This window comes from Ursus arctos, unplaced genomic scaffold (genome assembly GCF_023065955.2).
Source record: "Ursus arctos isolate Adak ecotype North America unplaced genomic scaffold, UrsArc2.0 scaffold_4, whole genome shotgun sequence".
In the NCBI taxonomy this organism is placed as follows: domain Eukaryota; kingdom Metazoa; phylum Chordata; class Mammalia; order Carnivora; family Ursidae; genus Ursus; species Ursus arctos.
The window spans coordinates 8,500,494-8,522,144 of NW_026623056.1; the positions used below are offsets into that span (position 1 = coordinate 8,500,494).

Below are 21,651 nucleotides of genomic sequence, written 5' to 3' on the forward strand. Positions count from 1 at the left end.
TGCTGATAGCTCTATATGTATTTGAAATATTAATATTCCCTAAGACACAAATAAGATGAGTATAAGAATTTAGAATTTTTTTTCAAAGACCTTGTTTTGTATAAAAAACAGAGAAGACCATGGTATATTTGGTTTTGTAATATAGGAGTTGAAAATGACTTTTCTTCCTCAGTGGTCTGAAAACCAAGACTGTTTAAAATAGAGCTCATCCTTAGAAGTGAGATTTCACTTCCTGAATACTAATCTGAAGAGCTTAATGGTAGAAAGAGGAGGAAAGAGAACAGGCCTTGAGCAGCATCTTCCCTCATCTTGCTGGTGACTCAGTTTTTTTTTTTTTTTTTTTTAATTGTGCCAATTCCCAGAGAGACTCATTATAAACCTGAGATTGAAGGAAGTAATTAATTCAGGAAGGTTGATATTGGTTTTGATGCACCAGAGACTTTTGGTTCGTCTGCTGAAGTGTGAAAATAATGCTGTGGACTGCAAGATAGGAGGAGGGAGAAATGACATGCCAGTCTTCTTGTACACATCTAACAATATACAAATTTAAAAATACCTCCCATTTGTAAGAAAACCTATCTTAATTAGAAGAAGCCTGGAAAAAGATCAACCATTTAATCTTTCGGTTTAGTGGGCCAAATGTGTCCTTTTCAGGGACTCATGATAAAAGGTGTCTGAATTTTTTTTCTTTCTCTGCAATTCGAAAATATATTCTGTGTAGTAATTACAAGTTCAGGATTTATATTTCATGTATCATTAGTAACTGCCCCTTCCAACTGGTTTCAAGTGCTCATGATTTCCTTATGGAGTGCTAAATACGTAGTAAGATAATGATGCTTTATTTATTTATTTATTTATTTTTAAAGATTTTATTTATTAGAGTGAGCGAGAGAGAGAACACAAGTGAGGGGGTTGCTGCAGAGGGAGAAGCCGGCTCCCCCGCTGAGCAGGGAGCTAGAGACAGGGCTCAATCTCAGGACCCTGGGATCAGGACTTGAGCCAAAGGCAGATGCTTAACCAACTGAGCCACCCAGGTGCCCTGATAATGATGCTTTAAAGCATTTCTTTAGAAATTTAGACCTTATAGAGCACTTTTTTCCCCTCCAGAGTCTATAAATATCTGTACAATTCAGTTTATTTATTTATTTACTTTTTCACAAGAACTCTCCTTCTTTAGCTATAGGATATGTCATTGAAACGTTGTGCAATGAAGCATTCTATTTTGGGGGTTTATCTTTCACATTGCCTATCTGAATTTGAAATCATATATTGCTTACATGTTCACAGTAATTTTCGTAATCTGTATCATTAAAACTCTGTTAATTTATATAATTAACTCTGATTTGAGACTATTCTGCCATTAATTTCTTTGAGGTTATTTACTAGCTGTAATAAGAAGTCAAAGCCCTGCTTTGTAAAATTTAAACGAAGTCCTAGAAATTAGAGCCAAAGAGCCTATACCTTCATTATTTTATTGACACAGAAGCTGAGAATTAGAGGTGAAATGATGGTAACAGTATTTAATAGCAGAACTAGGATGAGAAACCACCTTCCAAAAAATAGAGGAAAAGGACCTGTCCTTGAGTGTCCAAATTTTGCCTTGGGAGACTGATATAATCCCCAGTTAACAAGATAAAGAAACTGAGGTCCAGGGAGGTTAAGCAATTTAAAGTTCCCAGAATGGTGAATTTTAGAATTCAGATTAGATCCCTGTCTAAATCCAGGGCTGTCTTTTCCCAAATCCCATGGAATAGCAGTTCTCTTTCAGCCACAAGACTTGTAGGATCCTGCAGTCAGCATAAATATGAGAATAAAACAGGTGATATTCATTTAGGCTAGCTAGACTATTTAAATAAGTCAGCCGATGATAGTGGTATGAGCCGGTGAGAGCAAGAAGTGATAGAAGGGAAGATTTGGAAAAAAAAAAAAAAAAATCTCTCTCCTTCTTCCCCACATCCCCTTTCTTCTTTCTTAATTTTTTTTCTTCTAGTTGAAGTCACTCTGTGTGTAGAAAAATGTCCATGTATACCTATGAGATATCTCTGTATATCACTGTAAAATTATCACCGTATAGTTTTCCATGTAAGATGACTTGAGTCATGGAGAAAGGTAGTTTGTAATCAAGTTCCATTTAATGGAACAGAATAGAAATCACTAAAAAAACAGCTTTGTAAAAATGCTATAACTTGTATTTAAAAATACCCAGATTATTTTAGAAATTAACATTTGTACTATTTCTCCTACCGGTGACACTAAATAATATTAATAGGAGGTGGCATGCATTAATTTTCTCTTGAAAATCTCCCATCTTTTTATATTTTTATGTTAGAATTAGAGGTCAATTGTGTATATTTTCTTTACCAATGGTCCCATGCAGTTTTCTTTAAGATGTAAGTTGACTGCTAACGTGATTTTAAAAGTGGTTGATTTTCTTCATATCAAAAGAGGCATGTAACTTTAATGTCTATGAACTACATACTCGTGAGTTCTGATGTGTCCTGCACCATAATGAAGGGCTTCACAACCAAGGAGGTGAGGTGGCCAATAAAAACTGCACCACATATTATAACCCTGGTCTTCCTTCTCACATTAGCCTGACTGCTTTTAAATCTTTTGATTATCTTTCACTTTTAATTTTAATCCTAAGTATACTTGAGAGATAAAGTGAGAGAGAAGCAATGATATCCTCCTGAATTTGAGATGTTTGAAGCAATATTACATTTAGACAATAGAGTGATGTGCTAATACATTCTGTCAGGAAAGCTGAGTCTATTTGACAGTAATCTTATTAAAAATATCCAGAAATAATTTGCTTTATGACAGACAATGCAGTTTTAATTTTACTCTAAACAAAGGATTCCAGAGGATCCGTTTTGATGTAAACTTGTATTAAAGTAACACTTAAAATGTGATGTAATTTATGGTTCGTTTTTAAAAGAAAAGGTATTCCCTTTTTTTAAAACATGGTTTTCAGTATATTTATGAGATTCTGAAAGGAAGATATGGACGTGGCTATTAATAAAACATTTCTTAGCAGTAAAAGAACTAATTTATTTTGCATAATGACAAATTATCCAAGATAGTTATATATATATCCATATCATGATAGCTATATATGGAGATGTAAGTAGATATACTTATATCTGTGTATAAATGGATATATATGTATATATATGGATATATATATAGAGAGAGAAATAAAGATATAAATAAGGATATAGATGAGAAACTACTTTGTTAGTCTAAACATTGTTAATTTAATCTTACGTAACATATATTTTAAAGCTCGAGACAAAATAAAACATTTTGCAATTACAGTGATGGAACTGAAATTTCGGAACTCAACCATGAGATATTTGTTTATCTGCAATGTCATAAATGAAAAAAATCATCATCATTACAAAAGTGGGCATTGGGAATACAGATGGGACAGCTGTTTTCTTTAATTGTGACTAGATTAGTAAAATGCAGCTTTTACAACTCATTTAAAACTTATCACTGGGGAATACATTTTAGTACCACTTAGGGTATCTTTTGGTTAATAAATTCTTGCCTTTTGAGTGTATGTATTTGGCTTCAAATCCCAGATACAAGTTTATTAAAAATTGTAATAGTTCTTAGAGACTATAAAATGAAATGAAGTGCACAAAATGTGTGTTTCGAGTGCTTGACTTTAAAACGATTTTTTACATGACTTATTTCAATATTTTTAACTTAAGCAGACTGTTGTTGAATTTAAATGATTATTATATATTTAACTACAGTGAGAAAGAGCGAGTAAGAGGAGAGAGAGGGAAAAATAAAGGAAGTATATTATTTTTGAATAAAGTTTTCTTTAAATTTCTTGGTAGTTTTGTTTTAAAGAACGTGTGCCCTATACTAATATATTATGCTAATAATTATTAATCCAAAAATATTTATGTGAAACAGGGTGTAACTCTAATCTGAGTTGTAATAAAACATAGTGTGGTTTGTAAGAGATTTGTGGAATATTCTGTGAAAGAATGTGTAAGAAGTGATAAAAAATATATATATATATATATACTTTTTTTAAACCAGAGCATTTGGAATATGACATTGAGTATTTCTACATTTAGCATTATTCTAAATGTTTGTCTTCATCAAATAAACAGATGTGAGGGAATAAAGTCTATATTAATGAACAAGCCCCCCTCCAGAAAATTCAATGTTTATTGCCAGTGAGGTGAAAATTTTTGAGGCAATGAAGCAGGAGCTCAGTGGCAGAGACCCTGAATTTTATAATTTTGAATGCAGTCTGGCCTAAAAGGAAGACATGGCTCCATGTTGGCATTTCTCTTCTCTTAATAAAATAACCTCTTATCTAGATAAAATGAGTTTGACAGTATGGAGGGGAGCTAGAAGCAGCAGAACTCCCCCTGAAACAACTATAGAACCTAACAAATGAGGCCACTACAGTGCCATGGATGCTGACAGAAGACACAAGACTCCTGGAGTTACTCACTGGAGAAGCAGAAGTTAAAGCAATTTTGCTGGTTGTCCAAGCTCAAAATACTGTAGGTACATGTTGAGTGCCAGCTGGAGCCTGCATGAGTCGTGGGTACACCACCAGTGAGGGAACCTGAACTTAAGGGACCCACCACTTTTCTAGCAATCTGTAAGCAAGACGGTTCTTTGACCAGAGGGAGACCAGGTGAATTCTGGTCTGATGCATTCCTGTGATGTTACCTCACTTCTCAGAATTCCGGGTTCATAAACAATTCTGAGAAGTGTCTTGAGTCAAAGAACAGCCAAGGCCATGGACTCAGCAAAACAGTAGGAGCATAATGGGCCTGTGTGGACTGGTTCCCTACACTTTACTCCCCCTTTTGTTATCCACTGCTCCCTCCCATTTTTTACCTGTAACAGCATCTCCAAACCTCCTTCAACTCACATTCTCCAGAAAAGCAAGAACTCTGAATCCTTCATAGTCCCAGGAAAATCATGGTCCTTATCTCAAAAATTTGTCCTCTTTCTCTTTGTGGGTAGTGTGATGTGGTTTGGTTTGAGGAATCCCTAACCATTCCTGAGGGGTCCAGTATATTGCTAATACCCACTGTATCTTTTCCACTCCCCTTCTTTCAAAGGACCCCTAATTTTTCAAACATTTTCTCAGACTTTTACCCTAACAGATTTTGCTTACTTAAGAAGTTATTAATAAGAAAATAGGGAAATGCAAATTTCTTTGGCAAAGATATTTCCTAACAGTGTATAGTCTAACAAATGTTATTAATAGAATCAGCTGGCACATACAAATATAATGCAACTAAACTTAGTTAAAATGGTTACTTTGGGCTTCCGTTTTAAAAAGCATATAATTGCTTTATAAAATCAAAAGCAATGAATATTCAGCAAATTAACTGGAAGGGCCCTTGGCCTGGGTCATCTGATTGTAGATGACACTACAGTCAGACAAAGTGACTGGTTTTGCTGGCTACTAGATATCTTTTTACCACAACAATTTTTTGTGTGTGTAAAGCCCATGCCTTATTGAAAAGTCTTCCTAACAAAGAACATTTTTTCTGCAGCCAACATATACATATATTTAATACTATTTTCATGGAGAAGAAGATGGGAAATACATTCTGTATGAGAGCCAGAGAAAACAATGGAAATTCTATTTAAAGAGGACTATTCGTCACAACCATTTCTTTCTCCACGACCTTTTGCTTCCCTGAAACTGGCTGTGTTTGTGATGCTAATGCTGATTGTGAAGGAGTTTGACATATCATATATTAAACTAAGATAGGAAATTCTTGCTCAAATAAAAGAAGTGAAATGTAAAGTTGTAACTAAGAGCTATTAATTAAGAATTAACCTTTGGAAATCCACCTCTCATAGCTGCATGGCAAAGTTTTATTTCTCAGTGTGTTCACAGAGGACTGTATTTCTGAAGATCTGGTATACTTTTACGTGCTTTTATAACTTGAAATAGACTGATAAGCAATTGTGTAATTCTGAGGTAATCCCAAAAACTCTGTAAACCCTTTGGAATATTTTAGTAAGCAAATATTGACATGGAAATTCCATGCTCATATTTACATGTATTTTACTTTTTTTAGGAGAATATTGTTATTTTAGGAACAGGCAAATGAGAGATTGGAAAATATTTGAGTTTTGAAGGATTAGAAATTAAGAAAAAAAACATTTAGTGCACATATCACAGGATCCCTAGTGACGGAATATTTTTTACATAATGGATTTATTTATTGCATTTATTATGAACATTCAACAAATACATGTTTGTGATATTTCATTTGCCATCTTTATGGATCTAGTGTATTAACTTCGTTATAAGTAATTTGCACAACATTTATGTGATTTTTTTCTGGAATGGTAGACCTATTCTTCACTACATTTTCACAATTAAATCCATCATGTAAAAATGGTAGAGTATATACTGTACATAATAGTATATATAATATCATCTTCAGTGCTTAAAATTTGCCACTCAAGAATTCCTTGAGAAAGTTAAAAATGCAGATTCTGGGGCCCACCCATTCAGATTTTCATTCATCTGGGACCAGAAATCTGACTGTTCACCAAACCCAGAGTTGATTCATGGAAGTATTTTTAGGATACATTGAGAAGCACTGCTCTCTAATATTTGAAGAGAAAGTCATTTGCTAACTTGTAGCGTGTTGTTTTTTATTTCTAAGGAACACATGTTGTGTTGATTTCATCTTTTTAGACATGCCCCTTGTAAGCACTCTTCCAGCTGTACTTCCCACTTTCTACCAAAGTGTCATTTCTACATTTTCTCATTTAATTACCAGTAAAAATTTGTCTTGGGAATGAATCCCTTGGCTTTGTGAAACTGTAACTGAATTCATCAAACGTTAGCCTTTTGAGATTAGTACTACAAAATACCAAAAACATGGTTTTCTGCTTAAAGTGTTTAATTCTGTTTTAATTAGAAACCTTCCCCTTTTATATACTAATACCCCTTCACCTTCATTATTATTGAGAGTTTTCAGTGGGTCATCATGAATATACCTGTATTTGCATATTAATATTGGAAAATTCTAAGGGTAAAGACATAATTAAATGTCAAGGATTATCCTGTACCCAAGATAACATTTATAAACCAATTTGGAATTTTCCCTGTGAGATATCTGAATCTAAAAGGTTAACAAGTAGGGATTTACTACATGTTTCAAACTAAATCTAAGTATTATTGCAAAATTGCCTTTTTTTTTTTTTTTTAAGGAATCATCCAGGTTTCAGAACTATTCCTTATGGAGTTGATTCCTGTGATATGGTTTGTTTAGGAGAAAATTATTTCAACACACATGTTGTCAGAAATATTTCAGAAATGCTCTGATTGAAACCATGGTGATTTTGGTCAGTGGGCATAGAGCCTGGGGCATAAGTAATATATGTAATGCCTCAGTGAAGATGATTGTTTCTAAAGCAGCACAGTAGGGATGACTAGAGTTTACTCTTTCTTTCTTTCTTTCTTTTTTTCTTTCTTTCTTTCTTTCTTTCTTTCTTTCTTTCTTTCTTTCATTCATTCATTTTCTTTTTGTTTTTTTTTTTTTTAACTATATTTGTTTCCCTACAAACAGATTTGGGTGGATCCCTTTGAATAAAAGAACAGTCTAGAAGTTGTACTGCCTCATGGATTATCTACCCTCTATTCTCAAACATCTTTACTGGCCCTTTGCCTTCATCCTACTCTCTAATCAACTGCAATCTGGCCTCTCCCTTCACTACCTCATTGAAACTACTCCCACTAAGTCACCAATGGCTTTCTAATTGCTAAACCCAAAGGAAGCTTTCCAAGTCTCAGTGCTATGCCAAACCATGTCGGAAACTATGGTAAAAGGAAAAAGGCGTGCCCTGTATACACTTATTAAGATATCCTCCCATGTTTTGAACCAAGCAGAAAAAGTTAGTAAAAGCTCTAAAATCAAAAAACATGATTATATATAAAGCCCCATGCTGTCCAATTTATTGGCACACCATTATCAACCCCAAAACCTGCCCAGTGGGAAAGCAAAAGCTTTGCAGGTCCAAGAACTGCAGGCTGTCATGATGCACAATAATGCAGGGTAATAAAACAGAAAGCCGCAATCTCGATTTAAAATTGTGATCTTTTGTTTACCATGGATTCTTTTGCATTCATTTTTATTTTTAAAATTGGGGGCGCCTGGGTAGCGCAGTTGTTAAGCGTCTGCCTTCGGCTCAGGGCGTGATCCCGGCGTTCCGGGATCGAGTCCCACATCAGGCTCCTCCGCTATGAGCCTGCTTCTTCCTCTCCCACTCCCCCTGCTTGTGTTCCCTCTCTCTCTGGCTGTCTCTGTCAAATAAATAAATAAAATCTTTAAAAAAATAAAATAAAATAATCCATCTTACATATTTTTGTCTTGATTACTGATTGATGCCCTTTAAATTTGTTTGCCCAAGGTGACTGCTTCACTTGCCCCTAATTCCAGTCCTGCTCACAGTACTTGGACTCTTTGTGCACTTGATACTGTTTTTTCTGTTTCTGAAATCTGTCCCTTCTGCGTTTCTGTCACACTGTTGTCTTCTGATTCCTTTCATACATCGCCAATATTCCTTCTCAGTATCTTTCCTGGGACATTCTTCTCTTTCAGCCCTTCGGTATTTGTTGCTTTCAGTAGCTCATCCTCCTCGCTCTGAGCATGCTGTGGTTTATAGTTTTCCTGGCTGCATCTGCTCATTTCCAGTGCTATTGCTTTTTTCCACACCTTCATTATTTCATGGCTGAACAGTTGCAATAGGCTGCTAACAAATTTCTCTTATTTTCATGCTCCTTTCTGATGCACAATGAAGGCAGAATGATTTTTTCTGAAGTGAATATATGATTCACTTATTTATTAACCAAATATTTATTTAGTATTTTTTTTCTGCACCAGGCACTGTGTTAGATTCCAGGAATAAATCAGTAAATAAAAGAAAGGCCATACTCTTCTGAAACTTCTCTGTTAATTTTATTTGAATATTGCTATGGCCTTATTCTAGAGTTGTATTTAATTTTTATCTAAATATGTTTGCATGATGGGTTGGGTGAGAGAGGTATTTTCGCCTCTTCTCATATTTTGATTATAGAAATTTTTGAATATTTATTATATTCTTATCAGTTGTATATAAAGTGGTAGAAGCCTAATTCTGCTTTCTAAAAAAATTTTTTTCACTAAGGAGTTGGAAATGATGACCCACTGACTTGTTAGTAGTTAGGCTTGTCTTCCAGACCTAGAAATAGGTAGAATATGATAATCACCCTTTTTCTTAACTCTTTATTTCTGAGTCAGTAGGTTTTATACACGTTACTAATCGTATCCCAAGTCTTGGAGCATATGTGCTACCATAGCCTTTAAACAAATTGTAATCCAGCATTGTGACATGTTTTATTTACCTCACACTATATGTGTGCTTGATTTAATTTTATTCAGTTTTTTAAAAAATTAATAGACTTTATTTTTTATAGTACTGTCGTTTTAGGTTCACAGCGAAATTGAGCAGAAAGTACAGAGTTCCCATGTATCCTTTCCTCATGGAGTATGGCCTCTCCACCCCAGGATGGTACATTTATAACAACTGATGAACCAACACTAACACATCAGTATCTACCAAAGTCCGTAGTTGGCATTAGGGTTTATGCTTTGTGGTCTCTGTGGGTTTTGACAAAGGCATAATGCCATGTTTCCATCATTATAGTATTGTACAGAATAGTTTCACCGCTCAAAAATTCTCTGTGTTCCACCTACTCCTCCTTACTTTCCCCCAAGCCCCTGGCAATCGTTGATCTTTTTACCGTCTCCATTGTTTTACATTTTCCAGAATATCATATAGTTGGAATCATACAGTATGTACCCTTCAGATTGGCTTCTTTCACTTGGTAATATGTATTTAAGGTTTATTCCTGTCTTTTTGTCTAGATATACCACTGTTCATTCATCTGTTCACGTGTTGAAAGACATCTTGGTCCTTCCAAGTTTTGGCGATTATGAATAAAGCTATGAACATCCATGTTCAGGTTTTTGTGTGGATGTAAGTTTTTAGCTCTTTTAGGTAAAGACCAAAGAGCACAATTGTTGAATCATATGGTAAGAGTGTGTTGAGTTTTGTAAGAAACTGCAAACTTTCAAACTGTTCTATTGTTTTGCATACCCGCTGGCAATGAATGAACGTTGCTGTTGCTCCACATCCTTATCAGTATTGTCAATGGTTGGGATTTTAGCCATTCTAACAGGTGTGTAATGGTGTTGCGTTGTTTTAATTTGCAGTTCTCTAAAGATGTATGACACACATCTTTGCATAGGCTTATTTCCACCAGTATATCTTCTGTGGTGAGGTGTCTAAATCTTTTGCCCAATTTTTTACTGGTACTGTTCATTTTCTTCTTACTGAGTTTCAGAAGTTCTTTGGCTATTTTGAGTAACAGTCTTTTTGCACATATTTTCTCTTTGTCTGTGGCTATCTTCCAATTCTCTTGACAGTGGCTTTCACCTAGAAGATTTTTTATTTTAATGGAGTCCAACTTATCAATTCCTTTTTCATGGATCGTGTCCTTAGTGTTGTATGTAGAAAGTTACTGCCAGACCCAAGGTCATCCAGATTTTCTTTTATGTTAAATTCTAGGAGTTTTATAGTTTTACATTTTATATTTAGGCCTATGACCCGTTTTGAGTTAATTTCTGTATCTAGATTCTTTTTTTTTTTTTGCATGTGACTAGTTGTTCCAATACCATTTGCTTAAAAGATTATAATTTCTTGATTGAATTGTCTCTTTTTCTTTGTCAAAGGTCAGTTGACTGTATTTGTGTGGATCATATTTTGTTCCTCTGCTCTGTTTGTCTACTTTTTCACCAATACCACACTGTCTGGATTACTGTAGTTTTATTAAGTCTTGAAGTTGGGTAGCATCAGTCCTCTGACTTTGGTCTTCTTCAATATTATGTTGGCATTTGGGACCTTTTGCCTCTTTTTATCAACTTTAGAATCTATTTATTAGTATCCACAAAAAACTTGCTGGGATTTTGATTTGGATTGCACTACATCTTTAGATCAAGTTGAAAAGAACTGACATATGGACAGTATTAAACCTTCCTATCTGTGAAGGTGGAATATCTTTCTATTTCTTTAGTTCTTTGATTTTGTTCATCAGAATATTATAGTTTTCCTTATATAGATCTTATATGTATTTTTTTAAACTTATACCTAAGTCCTTTTTGCAGTGCTAATATAAATGGTATTTTTTTTTTTTTAAAGATTTTATTTATTTATTTGACAGAGAGAGAGACAGCCAGCGAGAGAGGGCACACAAGCAGGGGGAGTGGGAGAGGAAGAAGCAGGCTCATAGCGGAGGAGCCTGATGTGGGACTCGATCCCGGAACGCCGGGATCACGCCCTGAGCCGAAGGCAGGCGCTTAACCGCTGTGCCACCCAGGCGCCCCTATAAATGGTATTTTTTAACTCAAATTCCACTTGTTCATTGCTGGTATATTAGAAAACAATCAACTTTTATATATTCTCTTTGCTATAATTCTTCCAGGACTTTTTGTTGATTATTTCAGATTTTCTACATAAGGCAATGATATCATCTGTGAACAAAGACAACTTTATGTCTTCCTTTCTAATCTCTATGTATGTTATTTCCCTTTCCTGTCTTATTGGATTAGCTAGGACTTCCAGTATGATGTTGAAAAGGATTAGTGAGAGGGGACATCCTTCACTTGTTCTTGATCATAGAGGGGAAGCATCTAGTTCCTCACCATTAAGTATGATGTCATCTATAGGATTTTTAGATTTCTTTATCAAGTTGAGAAAGTTCCTCTGTTCCTAGTTTGCTGAGAGATTTATCATGAAAAGGTGTTGGATTTTGTGAAGTATTTTTTCTGCATCTGTTTATATATATAAACACACACACACACGTACTTTTTTTTCCCCCTCTAGACTGTAGATGTAATGAATTGCATTAATTGGTTTTTGAATGTTGAAACCAGTCTTGAGTATCTGGAATAAATCCTGCTTGCTCAGAGGGTATAATTTTTATACACAGTGTGCTTTAAAAAATTGTGACAAACCATAAGAGACTCTTAATCATAAGAAACAAACTGAGGTTTGCTGGAGGGGGAGAGGTAGTGGGGTGGGGTAGTGGGGTGGGGTAACTGGGTGATGGACATTAAGGAGGGCATGTGATGTCGTGAGCACTGGGTGTTATAGAAGACTGATGAATCACTGACCTCTACCTCTGAAATCAATAATGCATTATATGTTAATTGAATTTAAATTAAAAAATAATTTGTGACATTTAAAAATTGAGACCTTCCCCAAATTTATGTTGGGCTTCTTTATAATTTCTCTTGATTTTTCAGATGAGGGAACTGAGGCATAGTGAGACTAAGTTACTTATTCAAGGATAACACAGCTAGTAAGTAGCAAAGCCAGGCTTTGAGCAGTCTGCCTTGGGTCTCAGTAATAAATAACTACAATAAGCTTACATCTCAAGGCCATAAATCCTAGAAGAGACAATTTCCAGAGTGGGGGAGGTATTCGTTTACTCATTTAGTATTTATTGATTATCAGCTCTGTTATGCATTATACTAGGACATTGCTGATAATTAAATATGGTTTTAACTATGCAGATTTTATGAATGAACATACTATCTTTCAATGTCTTTTCCTTGAATTTAATATTGTGAGTGGACTAATCAAGAGAAGTTTTTATCTTTTAATTATTTTTTATCCCATCTTCCTTGTTTTGAAAAACATAAAAACAATATGAATTTAACATGGTATAATAGTAGTAAGAATAATCTTTAGAGAATTTTCATCTCACTATTTTTTTTTTAATGTGTGTGAATTCATGACAGATATGTAAAAGAGGAGCAAAAGGAAAAAAAAAAGTTCATTTAGTACATCCCACTAGTCATTCCCTATGAATAATTCCCTATGGTATTTTGGCAAAGACAGGCTCTTGTCTAATTTTAAATGACTTAATTGAAGAAGCTTCAGCTGGAGGTTGATTCTAGAGGCTAATGGACTTGCTATGAAAGGTTTCTAACATTTAGCCTAATTTTCCACTCCTTAAAATTTTAGAGCATTACTTCTAATTACTTCCTGTGACCTAGTCAGCCTCTGCTGCCTCCTTGGTTCACACTATGTGTGACTCATGTCCTTCTAGATAGGTATCATGTCTCCCCACTGTGAATTATTTCTGAGTGAAGCATAGTTTTTATCTTTACTTGGGCTGGTAGTTCCTATTTTGAGGGATAATTGTATATGCTTCTTCTTTGAATTTGTGCTGTTATGCATAAAAGTACCAAATTACATATTAATCTTTGATTTAAATTTGTGAATTTCAAATCTTTGAATCTGAATTCTAACAGTCTGAACAATGCCCATTTACTAAATTCATAGGTGTGAAATCCAGGTCCATATTACCAAATTTTCTAAAACACAGCAGATTTGAATGCTTTTCCTGTTTTCCAAAGATACATGTTCAAATAAAACACTCTTAAGTGATATTGAATATCCATCTACATATTTATGTAGATTTTAGGCATATGAAGTCTATTGCTACTTTTCAAAAGAGAAATAATGATTATGTGGAAACAATGATTTTTTATGACTAAGAAATGTGAATTTTCTAGAAGCTGTCAGTCAATGGTATTCTTATTGATTGACATACTTCTTTCTACCTTTATGTAGAAACTCTTCAATAGGCTAAATAATTTTACTGTTTGTTTCCTGATACAGCTGCCAAGTTTTCAGCATTAAATATAATACATTGAGGCAAGGTTCTTTCCAGAAGAAATAAGTTTATCTTGCTCGTCTCTTATCAATACCTTACCATTATGTTTTGTGTATTATAACCCTTTCACATCATAGCCATAGCTGCTGGTGCTAGTCTGTGTTTTAGACAGAAACAATCAGGAAGGGGGATTTATTGTAAAGTTTAAACATCCATTATTTTGTGGAAATTGTATATATTATAGAACATAATATATATTGTTTTTTTTCAGGGGGAATGCTATCTAGTTACTACCTTCCACAAGGGTTGGTGGTGATTTTTCCTCATTTCTACTCACACACTATCGTGGAAAGTGCTATCTGGCCACATGTGAGGCTCAGAGCTGGGGGATATACATGTTGGAACAAATCCTTGATTAGCAGAGGCCCATACTGAGATGTAGTCTGCTCTCCTGTGTCCCTGCTGAGAATTATTGTGCAAAGGTTTGTCTTGACAGGCAGTCCTATAAAAACTAGAGCTTATCTGCTATATTGCTTTGATATTTCAATCTAAATTGGATAGATTTTATACTTTGACACTTGGTATATTGTCTTTCCTTTGGATATACAGCTCATGGCTGTATTAGCATTTACTGAAAGTGCTGTAGCAATTCCCACATCAAAGTAATCCTGCTCTTTAGTGTTCTTTCAGAGTAAACCCAAGGTGTCACATTTCAGGACAGGTGAAATATAATTGATATCCTTTAATTACTTAAAAATCTCTGTACATACTAGTAGCAGTTGAAGAAGCTGGGTTTGCCATAACCAGGCCGAGTCATTATGGCCAGGTGCTAATAAATACTCCTCTTTTTATCTCATCTGTAGTTCCCAAATTTGAGCATGCATTGGGATCATTTGGAGGGATGGTGAAAACATGGATTACTATCTCCATCTTCAGAGTTTCTAATCTGAAATCTGGGATAGGGCCTAAGACTTTGCATTTCTGACAAGTTCCCAGGTGATGCTGGTGCTTCCAGTCTAGGGATCACACTTTAAAAACTGGGTTCTAGAGTATTGTCTAACCACAGTGCTTAAAGGCTGTGAAAGGACCAGATCTCTTCTTGGGCCCATGCTGGAGAACCACTGAACTAATATGCTGACTGGCAAGCTTATTCTGTAATGGAGCAGATGGTAAATATTATAGGCTTGTGGGCTAGACAGTCTCTGTTGCAACAACTGAACTCTGCTGTTATAGTAGGAAAGCAGCCATAGACAATATAGAAACAATGGATGTGGATGTGTTGCAATACAATTTTATTCACAAAAACAGACGACAGGCTGAATTTGGTCCATGGCCTATAGTTTGCCAATCCCTGATCTAATTCATCAACAAGTAACTTGTATCTTTCCTAGCTCACAAATTATCTGTGTCCTGTACAGTAACCAGCAACCATGTGTCCAACTTTGAGCTGGGAGCTCTGGGGAATATATAGAAAGTATAAATCTGATTTTTCTACTCTTTTTCAAAAGATTAGATTAGTATAGTCTTGAAAAAATTTAAATGCCTAGGCTGGAATAGATTTCATGATATAAGTGAATCTTGGAGAATGATTAGAAACTAGGCAAAAGAGAGCAAAATAAATGTCTCAGAAAGGAAGGCCAAAAGAGAAAAAGTATGGAGGGAACACTATATTCTTCCAAAGGACAGCAAGGAGATTTGTGATGTGGAAAGGATTGGAAATGTTAAGAGTCAGAGATACCACTTAACTAACATTTATTGTACATACTCTCTATACTGGCACAGTGATAGGTCCTGGGGGCATAGCTAACCAAGGTATAGTCCTTGTCCTCAAGAATGTCAGGTGGGTTAAAGAATCCCAAAGCCATGTACAAGTATTTGGAGTTGGTAGTCTTAGCTTATGATGGGCTTTCAATGGGTGTTAAACTGAAAATGAAATTTATGTGATTGACAACAGGGAATTTTTGTTTTGATGGATAGAGTGGCTTAAAGAAAACTGGTTTAGGAAAAGTCATCCTCCATAAACTAGTAAAATGATAACCATGTAAAAAAAAACTATTGTTAGTGATAATCTCACAGAAACTTTGCTAAAATGGAAAATAGTGTGTGTTGGGTTGTTTTTCGTTTTTGTTTTTGCTTTGCTTTGTTTTTATATATTGTGCTTACTAAAATCCAAATTAGTGTATTATGTTTGTATCAAGCCATCATGAGAACTAAGGACAATTTCCAGGGAGTTGTACCATTTTGTCTTTCTGATATAAGTATATATGCTATTTAATACTCTATAAAGAAAAAATCTCCATAGACAAGTGGGGCTCTTTATTTCTGAGATTTATTCCTAAAACATTGGACATAGGGTCTGGGTAGAGTCTATTATCAAATAAAACATTTAGTAAAGCTGATGATAAGTGTTGGTGTGAGTGTTTGAATGAGATAATCTCTAAGCTTCCTTCTAATTTCAGTGTTCTGACTTTAAATGATATTTGAAAGATTCACAAGGAACTAATTCAGGCAGGTTTCCCTAAGAACCGGAGAAAATCACATCCTGAATAATGCATTTCAAAACATGAAACTAGAATTTATTTCACTTAGTAAATAGAATCCTGAATTTGTGTTTTGAAAAAGCAAGGATTGATCAAAGGTATTATGTTAGACAAGAAGAACTATGACTTTTCAGCATCTAAACGATTCTACACAGTTTGATTTTTAATCAAATGCAGGGATGCAGAGGACAGCATGCCATTTTTATCTAGTTAGATACCAAGAGAAAGGTGAGGGGTAAATTCCCATATGATTCAGGTTTCCTGTGATTTGTCGCTTGAAAACGGAAGTCTCTGTGAGTGTGCCAATACCATTTTTATAATGGCTCCTTCATTTTCATTGTTAAGGGGGAGCAGAAGCCTACATTTGTACGAATACAATAATTGATTTATTGCACAACCTTGCCCGTTGATAGACTATTGAGGCACTTTTAAATAAAAAGTGAGAATTGAGTAGTTATCTTCAGTCTTCCCCATTTCACATCCCTTTTATTTCCTACAAATGAGATATTCTCAGATGTCCTGAACTCTGTGTTTGTGCATGTGTGTCTGTACTGATGATGTAATGTCACTAGTCTTAAGCCAAGGACTTTATTTGATAATAAGTGGGTCCAGAAAGCTTATCGTTGCTGTATTGACCAAGTTAGGTTACTGTTACCAAGAAGCTATGAAACTGGTGAGAAAAGAAAAAAGAGTTGGATGAGACTTCAAAATTGGATAAATTTACAGAAACTGCCTGAAGCAATTTTTACCTGAAAGCAGAAGGAATTTAAGATACAAATACAGAAATTTTATTTTATTCTATATTTTGGTAGTTCAGTACTTTATGATACATTATTTCCTATTATGTAAAGTTTAAGGGAGATGCATGATTTTGAAATGTGAGAGAAAAAATTAGGAAAGCAAAGAGAAAGTAAACACAAGTAGTCATAAGCTTGTGTAATACTGCAAGTTGAGTTTGAGGAAAATAAGTAATAGCTTATTTGGGGGGAATAATTTTAAAAGGAGGATAAAAACACTATAGTTTTCAGATACTGTAAAGCTAAATTCAAAACATAAAACTAGGGGAAGTAAAATTAAACAGCTCTATTATTATGGCATTATTACTATCATAGCCCATAAATTGAAACATAGAATAACCAATTTGGGCATTAGGAAATATAAAGTAATAGGTAAAGTCCATCAATCTCCTGAGATACTTTATTTCCATTATTGAGCACCTGGTATGTGTTAGGCAGTGTGCTAGGCACATTGCATACAATGTCTCTACTTTCACAATAGTTCTTCAAATTGCCTATTTTTATCCTAAATTTGAAGTGAAGAAATAAGTAAAGAGTTAGAGAAATTACCCATAGTCACACGGTGTTCAGTAGAAGAGCCAGGCTTTCAGTCCTCGCTATGCTCTTTCTGCTACACATTTATTTATTCCTTTGGTTAACCCTTTCTCCCCAAAGAAATAAGTCACTTTGTGTCCAGGTATTTGTTTTCTAGTGTATTTGTTTATTGTGTTTGGTAGTACATGGCATAAAGAAAATATGCCATTTAGGCTAGCTAAACCAAGGCATAAATGTAAACACATAAAAATGAAAGCAAGAGAGAAAAGTATTTGTGTGATTGTGTGTGCATTTGTCCTTTAAATGTTGTTTTTTTTTAAAAAAATGTCTATATGTTCTTGCAAAAAAGAACGAATAATTTCAGGCTGCTTACGATAAAAAAGAACTCTAAAAAGCATTAACTGAAGAATGAAATTCAGGAGCCAACTGATAAATTATCTAATACAGGTCCCAATTTAAACTGATCACCTCTGTTTTTGATTTATGAACAGGAAATGAGCTTTGACTGTTAGGGACCTGGATGAAGAGCCCTGGGTTCAGCTTGTCAGAGTCCTGTAGCCTACAAAGACCCTCTGGTTGCACGAGGATCATTCGATTGAAGTAAGACCTAATTACATTAATTAGAATGTAAGACTTTTACTCTTGAATCAACTTTTAATAAGGTGACTTGGCATGCCTCTATTATGTGCCAATAGTTGCTAATTTTGATTTAAAAAAAAGCATGAGAGCATTATTCTATGGAAATGCTTCTGTATTTCAGTTTCTGTTCATCTGTTTATTTCATGGACTTGAATCCTTTTCTTTGGATAGCGTTATCTAAATATTTTAATTCCATTGTGGCTGTTCAAATCGGTACAATTTTCTTGCCTTTGTGGTATCAAATAATTTTTATACAACTATAAATTTTATTATAAATAATCACATCAGTCTCTCTCTCTTTAGTAAGTTGACCCACTGATTTTACTAAAAAATGACAACAATGCAGTTTGTACCATGATTCAGCATGACTTATACAAGTTAACTTTTTGGAACATCTGTTTGCATATGGTAACATATAGACTATGAACTTCCAGTTAGGCATTAGAGTTTTAATATATGTTTAAGGAGGGTTTATTGTTCTTCCTGAAATACTCTTACTTTGAGGGAATGATGCTGGTGTGTGATTGAAATGCTGTTCTGTAAAGCACTAGCAGCAATTAATGTTCAAATGCTGGTTCAGGCTTCCTGTGTATGAAACTTTACATGGCATGGGTGATACAAAGACCCAAAAGGCAGCCCGGAACCAAGAGCTAGGGGTTTTGAGCAGACCCAGCATGGCTACCAACATCCTTTAAGAACTTGGACAAATAATTTAACCTTCTGAGTATTCCCGTAGGTCTGAATTTGAAGGGGTCAGATTAAATCAGGGAAAGGTGACAAATTCATGTGCCTTGAGGTCAGGCATTTAATACAAATGTATGAAGTCTCTGGGTGTGAGACAGTGCAGAACAGTTAGCCTATGGGGAAGGAGGCAGTGCCCTCATAAAGCCATTCAGATTCCAACATTTTAAAGCTGGACAAAGAAGTAAATTGTGTGGTGTGGGGGAGGGGAAACCAAGAGGAGGATTAAATTTGGCCATTGGATTGAATAAATTCTAAGGTCATATCCAATTCAATACACGGTTGTAAAATTTTGTTACTCTGCAAAACACTTAGAATTTGTCTAGGAATCTGTTGAGTGCTGTGTATGTTCCTTTTTAAGTAATTGAAGATAAATAAAATGTTTTCAGTTTAAATTTCCCCTTTAGTTGTACATTAGAATTAGGAGAAAAAGTGATTTGGCCATAAAATAGTTAAATGATTCAGGAGTTTAATATTCTGAGGTGTTTTTGTTGTTGCTGTTTTGTTTTGTTTTGTTTTATAATCAATTGACCCGGACTAAGAATTTTGAATTTAGTACTATAGTCCAAGAATAAAACTGAGCCCTGTAAGTTACTGGTTAGCAACTTCTCTATCAGTATTTTTGCTAAGAAATCATGTGAACATCTAAAAGAGAGTCATGCAACCTTTTTGTGGCTAGTTTCATGTTCTTTAAGTAATACTTTAGAAGTATTTTCTTTTGATTAATATTATAATCAATATTTTAAAACAAATGTTATTTTATATGGAAAAATTAAAGTTGTAGTTGAAATAAGTATATTTTCTAACAATTTTCTAGCTCCATCAATTTTCGCTCTTTTTGTATATTTTTTACAGTGATGGCATATATTTATTTCTTTTTATCACTGCCTTTTCAATCTATATTTTAGCTGAGAAAATAAGTACATTTTATCAGATGCTAATGGCAATTAGGCAGCAAGCCTAGTGGAAGATGGGAAGTGGGCCAAGTCAATATACTCTGGGGGTCTTATCTATTCTCTTTAGCTGAATTTAAATCAGAATTTATGTCTACAAGAAAACTGAACCCATAACTGTGGGGAGGCATGTGTGTTATCTCAGTGACAAAGGGAGAATTAGAAGAAACTAGAATTTTTATGCCTTTAGTTGAGACCTTCTAATAGTTTCTTCTTTCTACATTACTTGTACAGCTTTTCATTTCAGGATCATATGCATTTGTAGACCTATTCAACATACTTCACGTATGATTAGTTTTGAGAATGGGTGCATGGTGGGAGGGATGCTTATATCTTTCACATAATTTTTCCAAGAGTTAGTACAAACTGTTACTGTCTTTAGGATATATCCTGAAATAATGTTTAAATTTTTTTATTAGATGTTATAGTCCAGCCGTGTTGTAATCATTTTAAGTATTTACTGCTCATTTTTTTGATAACCAAGTCAAACCTGAAGTACTTAGACATTAATACTCAAATGGATTAGAAGTGGTTAGATCTGTTCCTTGACTGACCCACATCTGACATTAAAAGTAAAAGATCTTTTTTCCCCCCCAAACATTCATGATGTCCTCTGAAGGCTCCACATATTGTGGAAAATAAAAATAAACATATAAGTAAAAATATTAGATATAATTTAAGGTAAGCCAAACAGGGAGGCTTTCTAAAGATGCTATCTCACATCCTATTATCTTGTTTTATAGAGGCATTTAAAAAAATTACCAGTGTGATTAAGCATTTTCTTTATTCTCTTTAATGAATACACTCATATATGTTTATGAATAAATTCATGAATGTTTATCTTCAGTGCTTTAGTAACACATAGAGTATATGGACAAAGTAGATGTTTAGACATTATTCCTTTATTATCTTTCTAGGTGTATAGAATTAATGACAAGAATGTCCAATCTATTGCTTAAATCACTGATTCCCAACATTAAAACAAAGTAATGCAAACTCTAAATTGAGGTAGTTAATTGCCACCCTTCCCGTATGTATACCTCATCAGTGGTTCTGAAACTAAGAACCTCAGATTTTAATTCCCTCTGATACGCACTTAACATAAGTTCACCTTTAGCGTTTGACATTTGTTATGCAAGGCTTTCAAATGAAGTGTTTAATTAAAATTAAAGTGCCATTGTTTTTAATAACCCAGAAAAAATGGGTATGAATTAAATTAAAAAAAAAAAAAGATATGACAGTGGATTTAAGAATACCGTAGCTCCTGTGTGAATACTGGAGTTGTTTGAAAAATTTTATAAAACATTCTTATTATCAAAATCTAATTTCAGGTTTAATGATGCAGTAAAGTTGAGATGTTCACAAAGAAACCAGAATAATAACACTAAAAATTTAGCCATAGCTTAGTACAATCTAACCAAAATTTTCTGGTCAATTAGATTTGATTGTGTTAAAGAGTGACAAACTACAGAAGTAATTAGAAATCACGCATTAGTGAGTGGCTGGATGCTGGAGCCCGTTAAAGCCATTTTTATGCTTCCTGAGGTTTGACACCCCTTCCTGGGTCTCTGTAAACCAAAGTACATGCAATTATCACCCTCTTTATTTTTCTTGAGAAGGTTCTCACTAAACTGTTTAATAAATGTGATTTGTTCCAGAATTTACTTTTACTTTTCTTAAGAGGCAGCCTTTGCTTAGGCTACAAG

At 34.4% G+C, this 21,651-nt stretch overlaps 1 protein-coding gene across 3 annotated transcripts in view; it reads left to right on the plus strand.

The window, feature by feature from the left end:
* Window positions 1–21,651, plus strand: part of NAALADL2 (N-acetylated alpha-linked acidic dipeptidase like 2) — a 1,320,052-nt gene that overhangs the window by 304,156 nt on the left and 994,245 nt on the right. For 2 of the 3 annotated variants that reach the window (XM_057306508.1, XM_057306509.1), the window contains exon 3: window positions 18,104–18,212. In XM_057306508.1, coding sequence (XP_057162491.1) covers window positions 18,133–18,212 — 80 coding nt within the window. In that variant the 5' untranslated portion in view covers window positions 18,104–18,132. Of the gene's footprint in view, window positions 1–18,103; window positions 18,213–21,651 lie in introns of those variants that run through there. The other variant, XM_057306506.1, reaches the window with a different exon arrangement.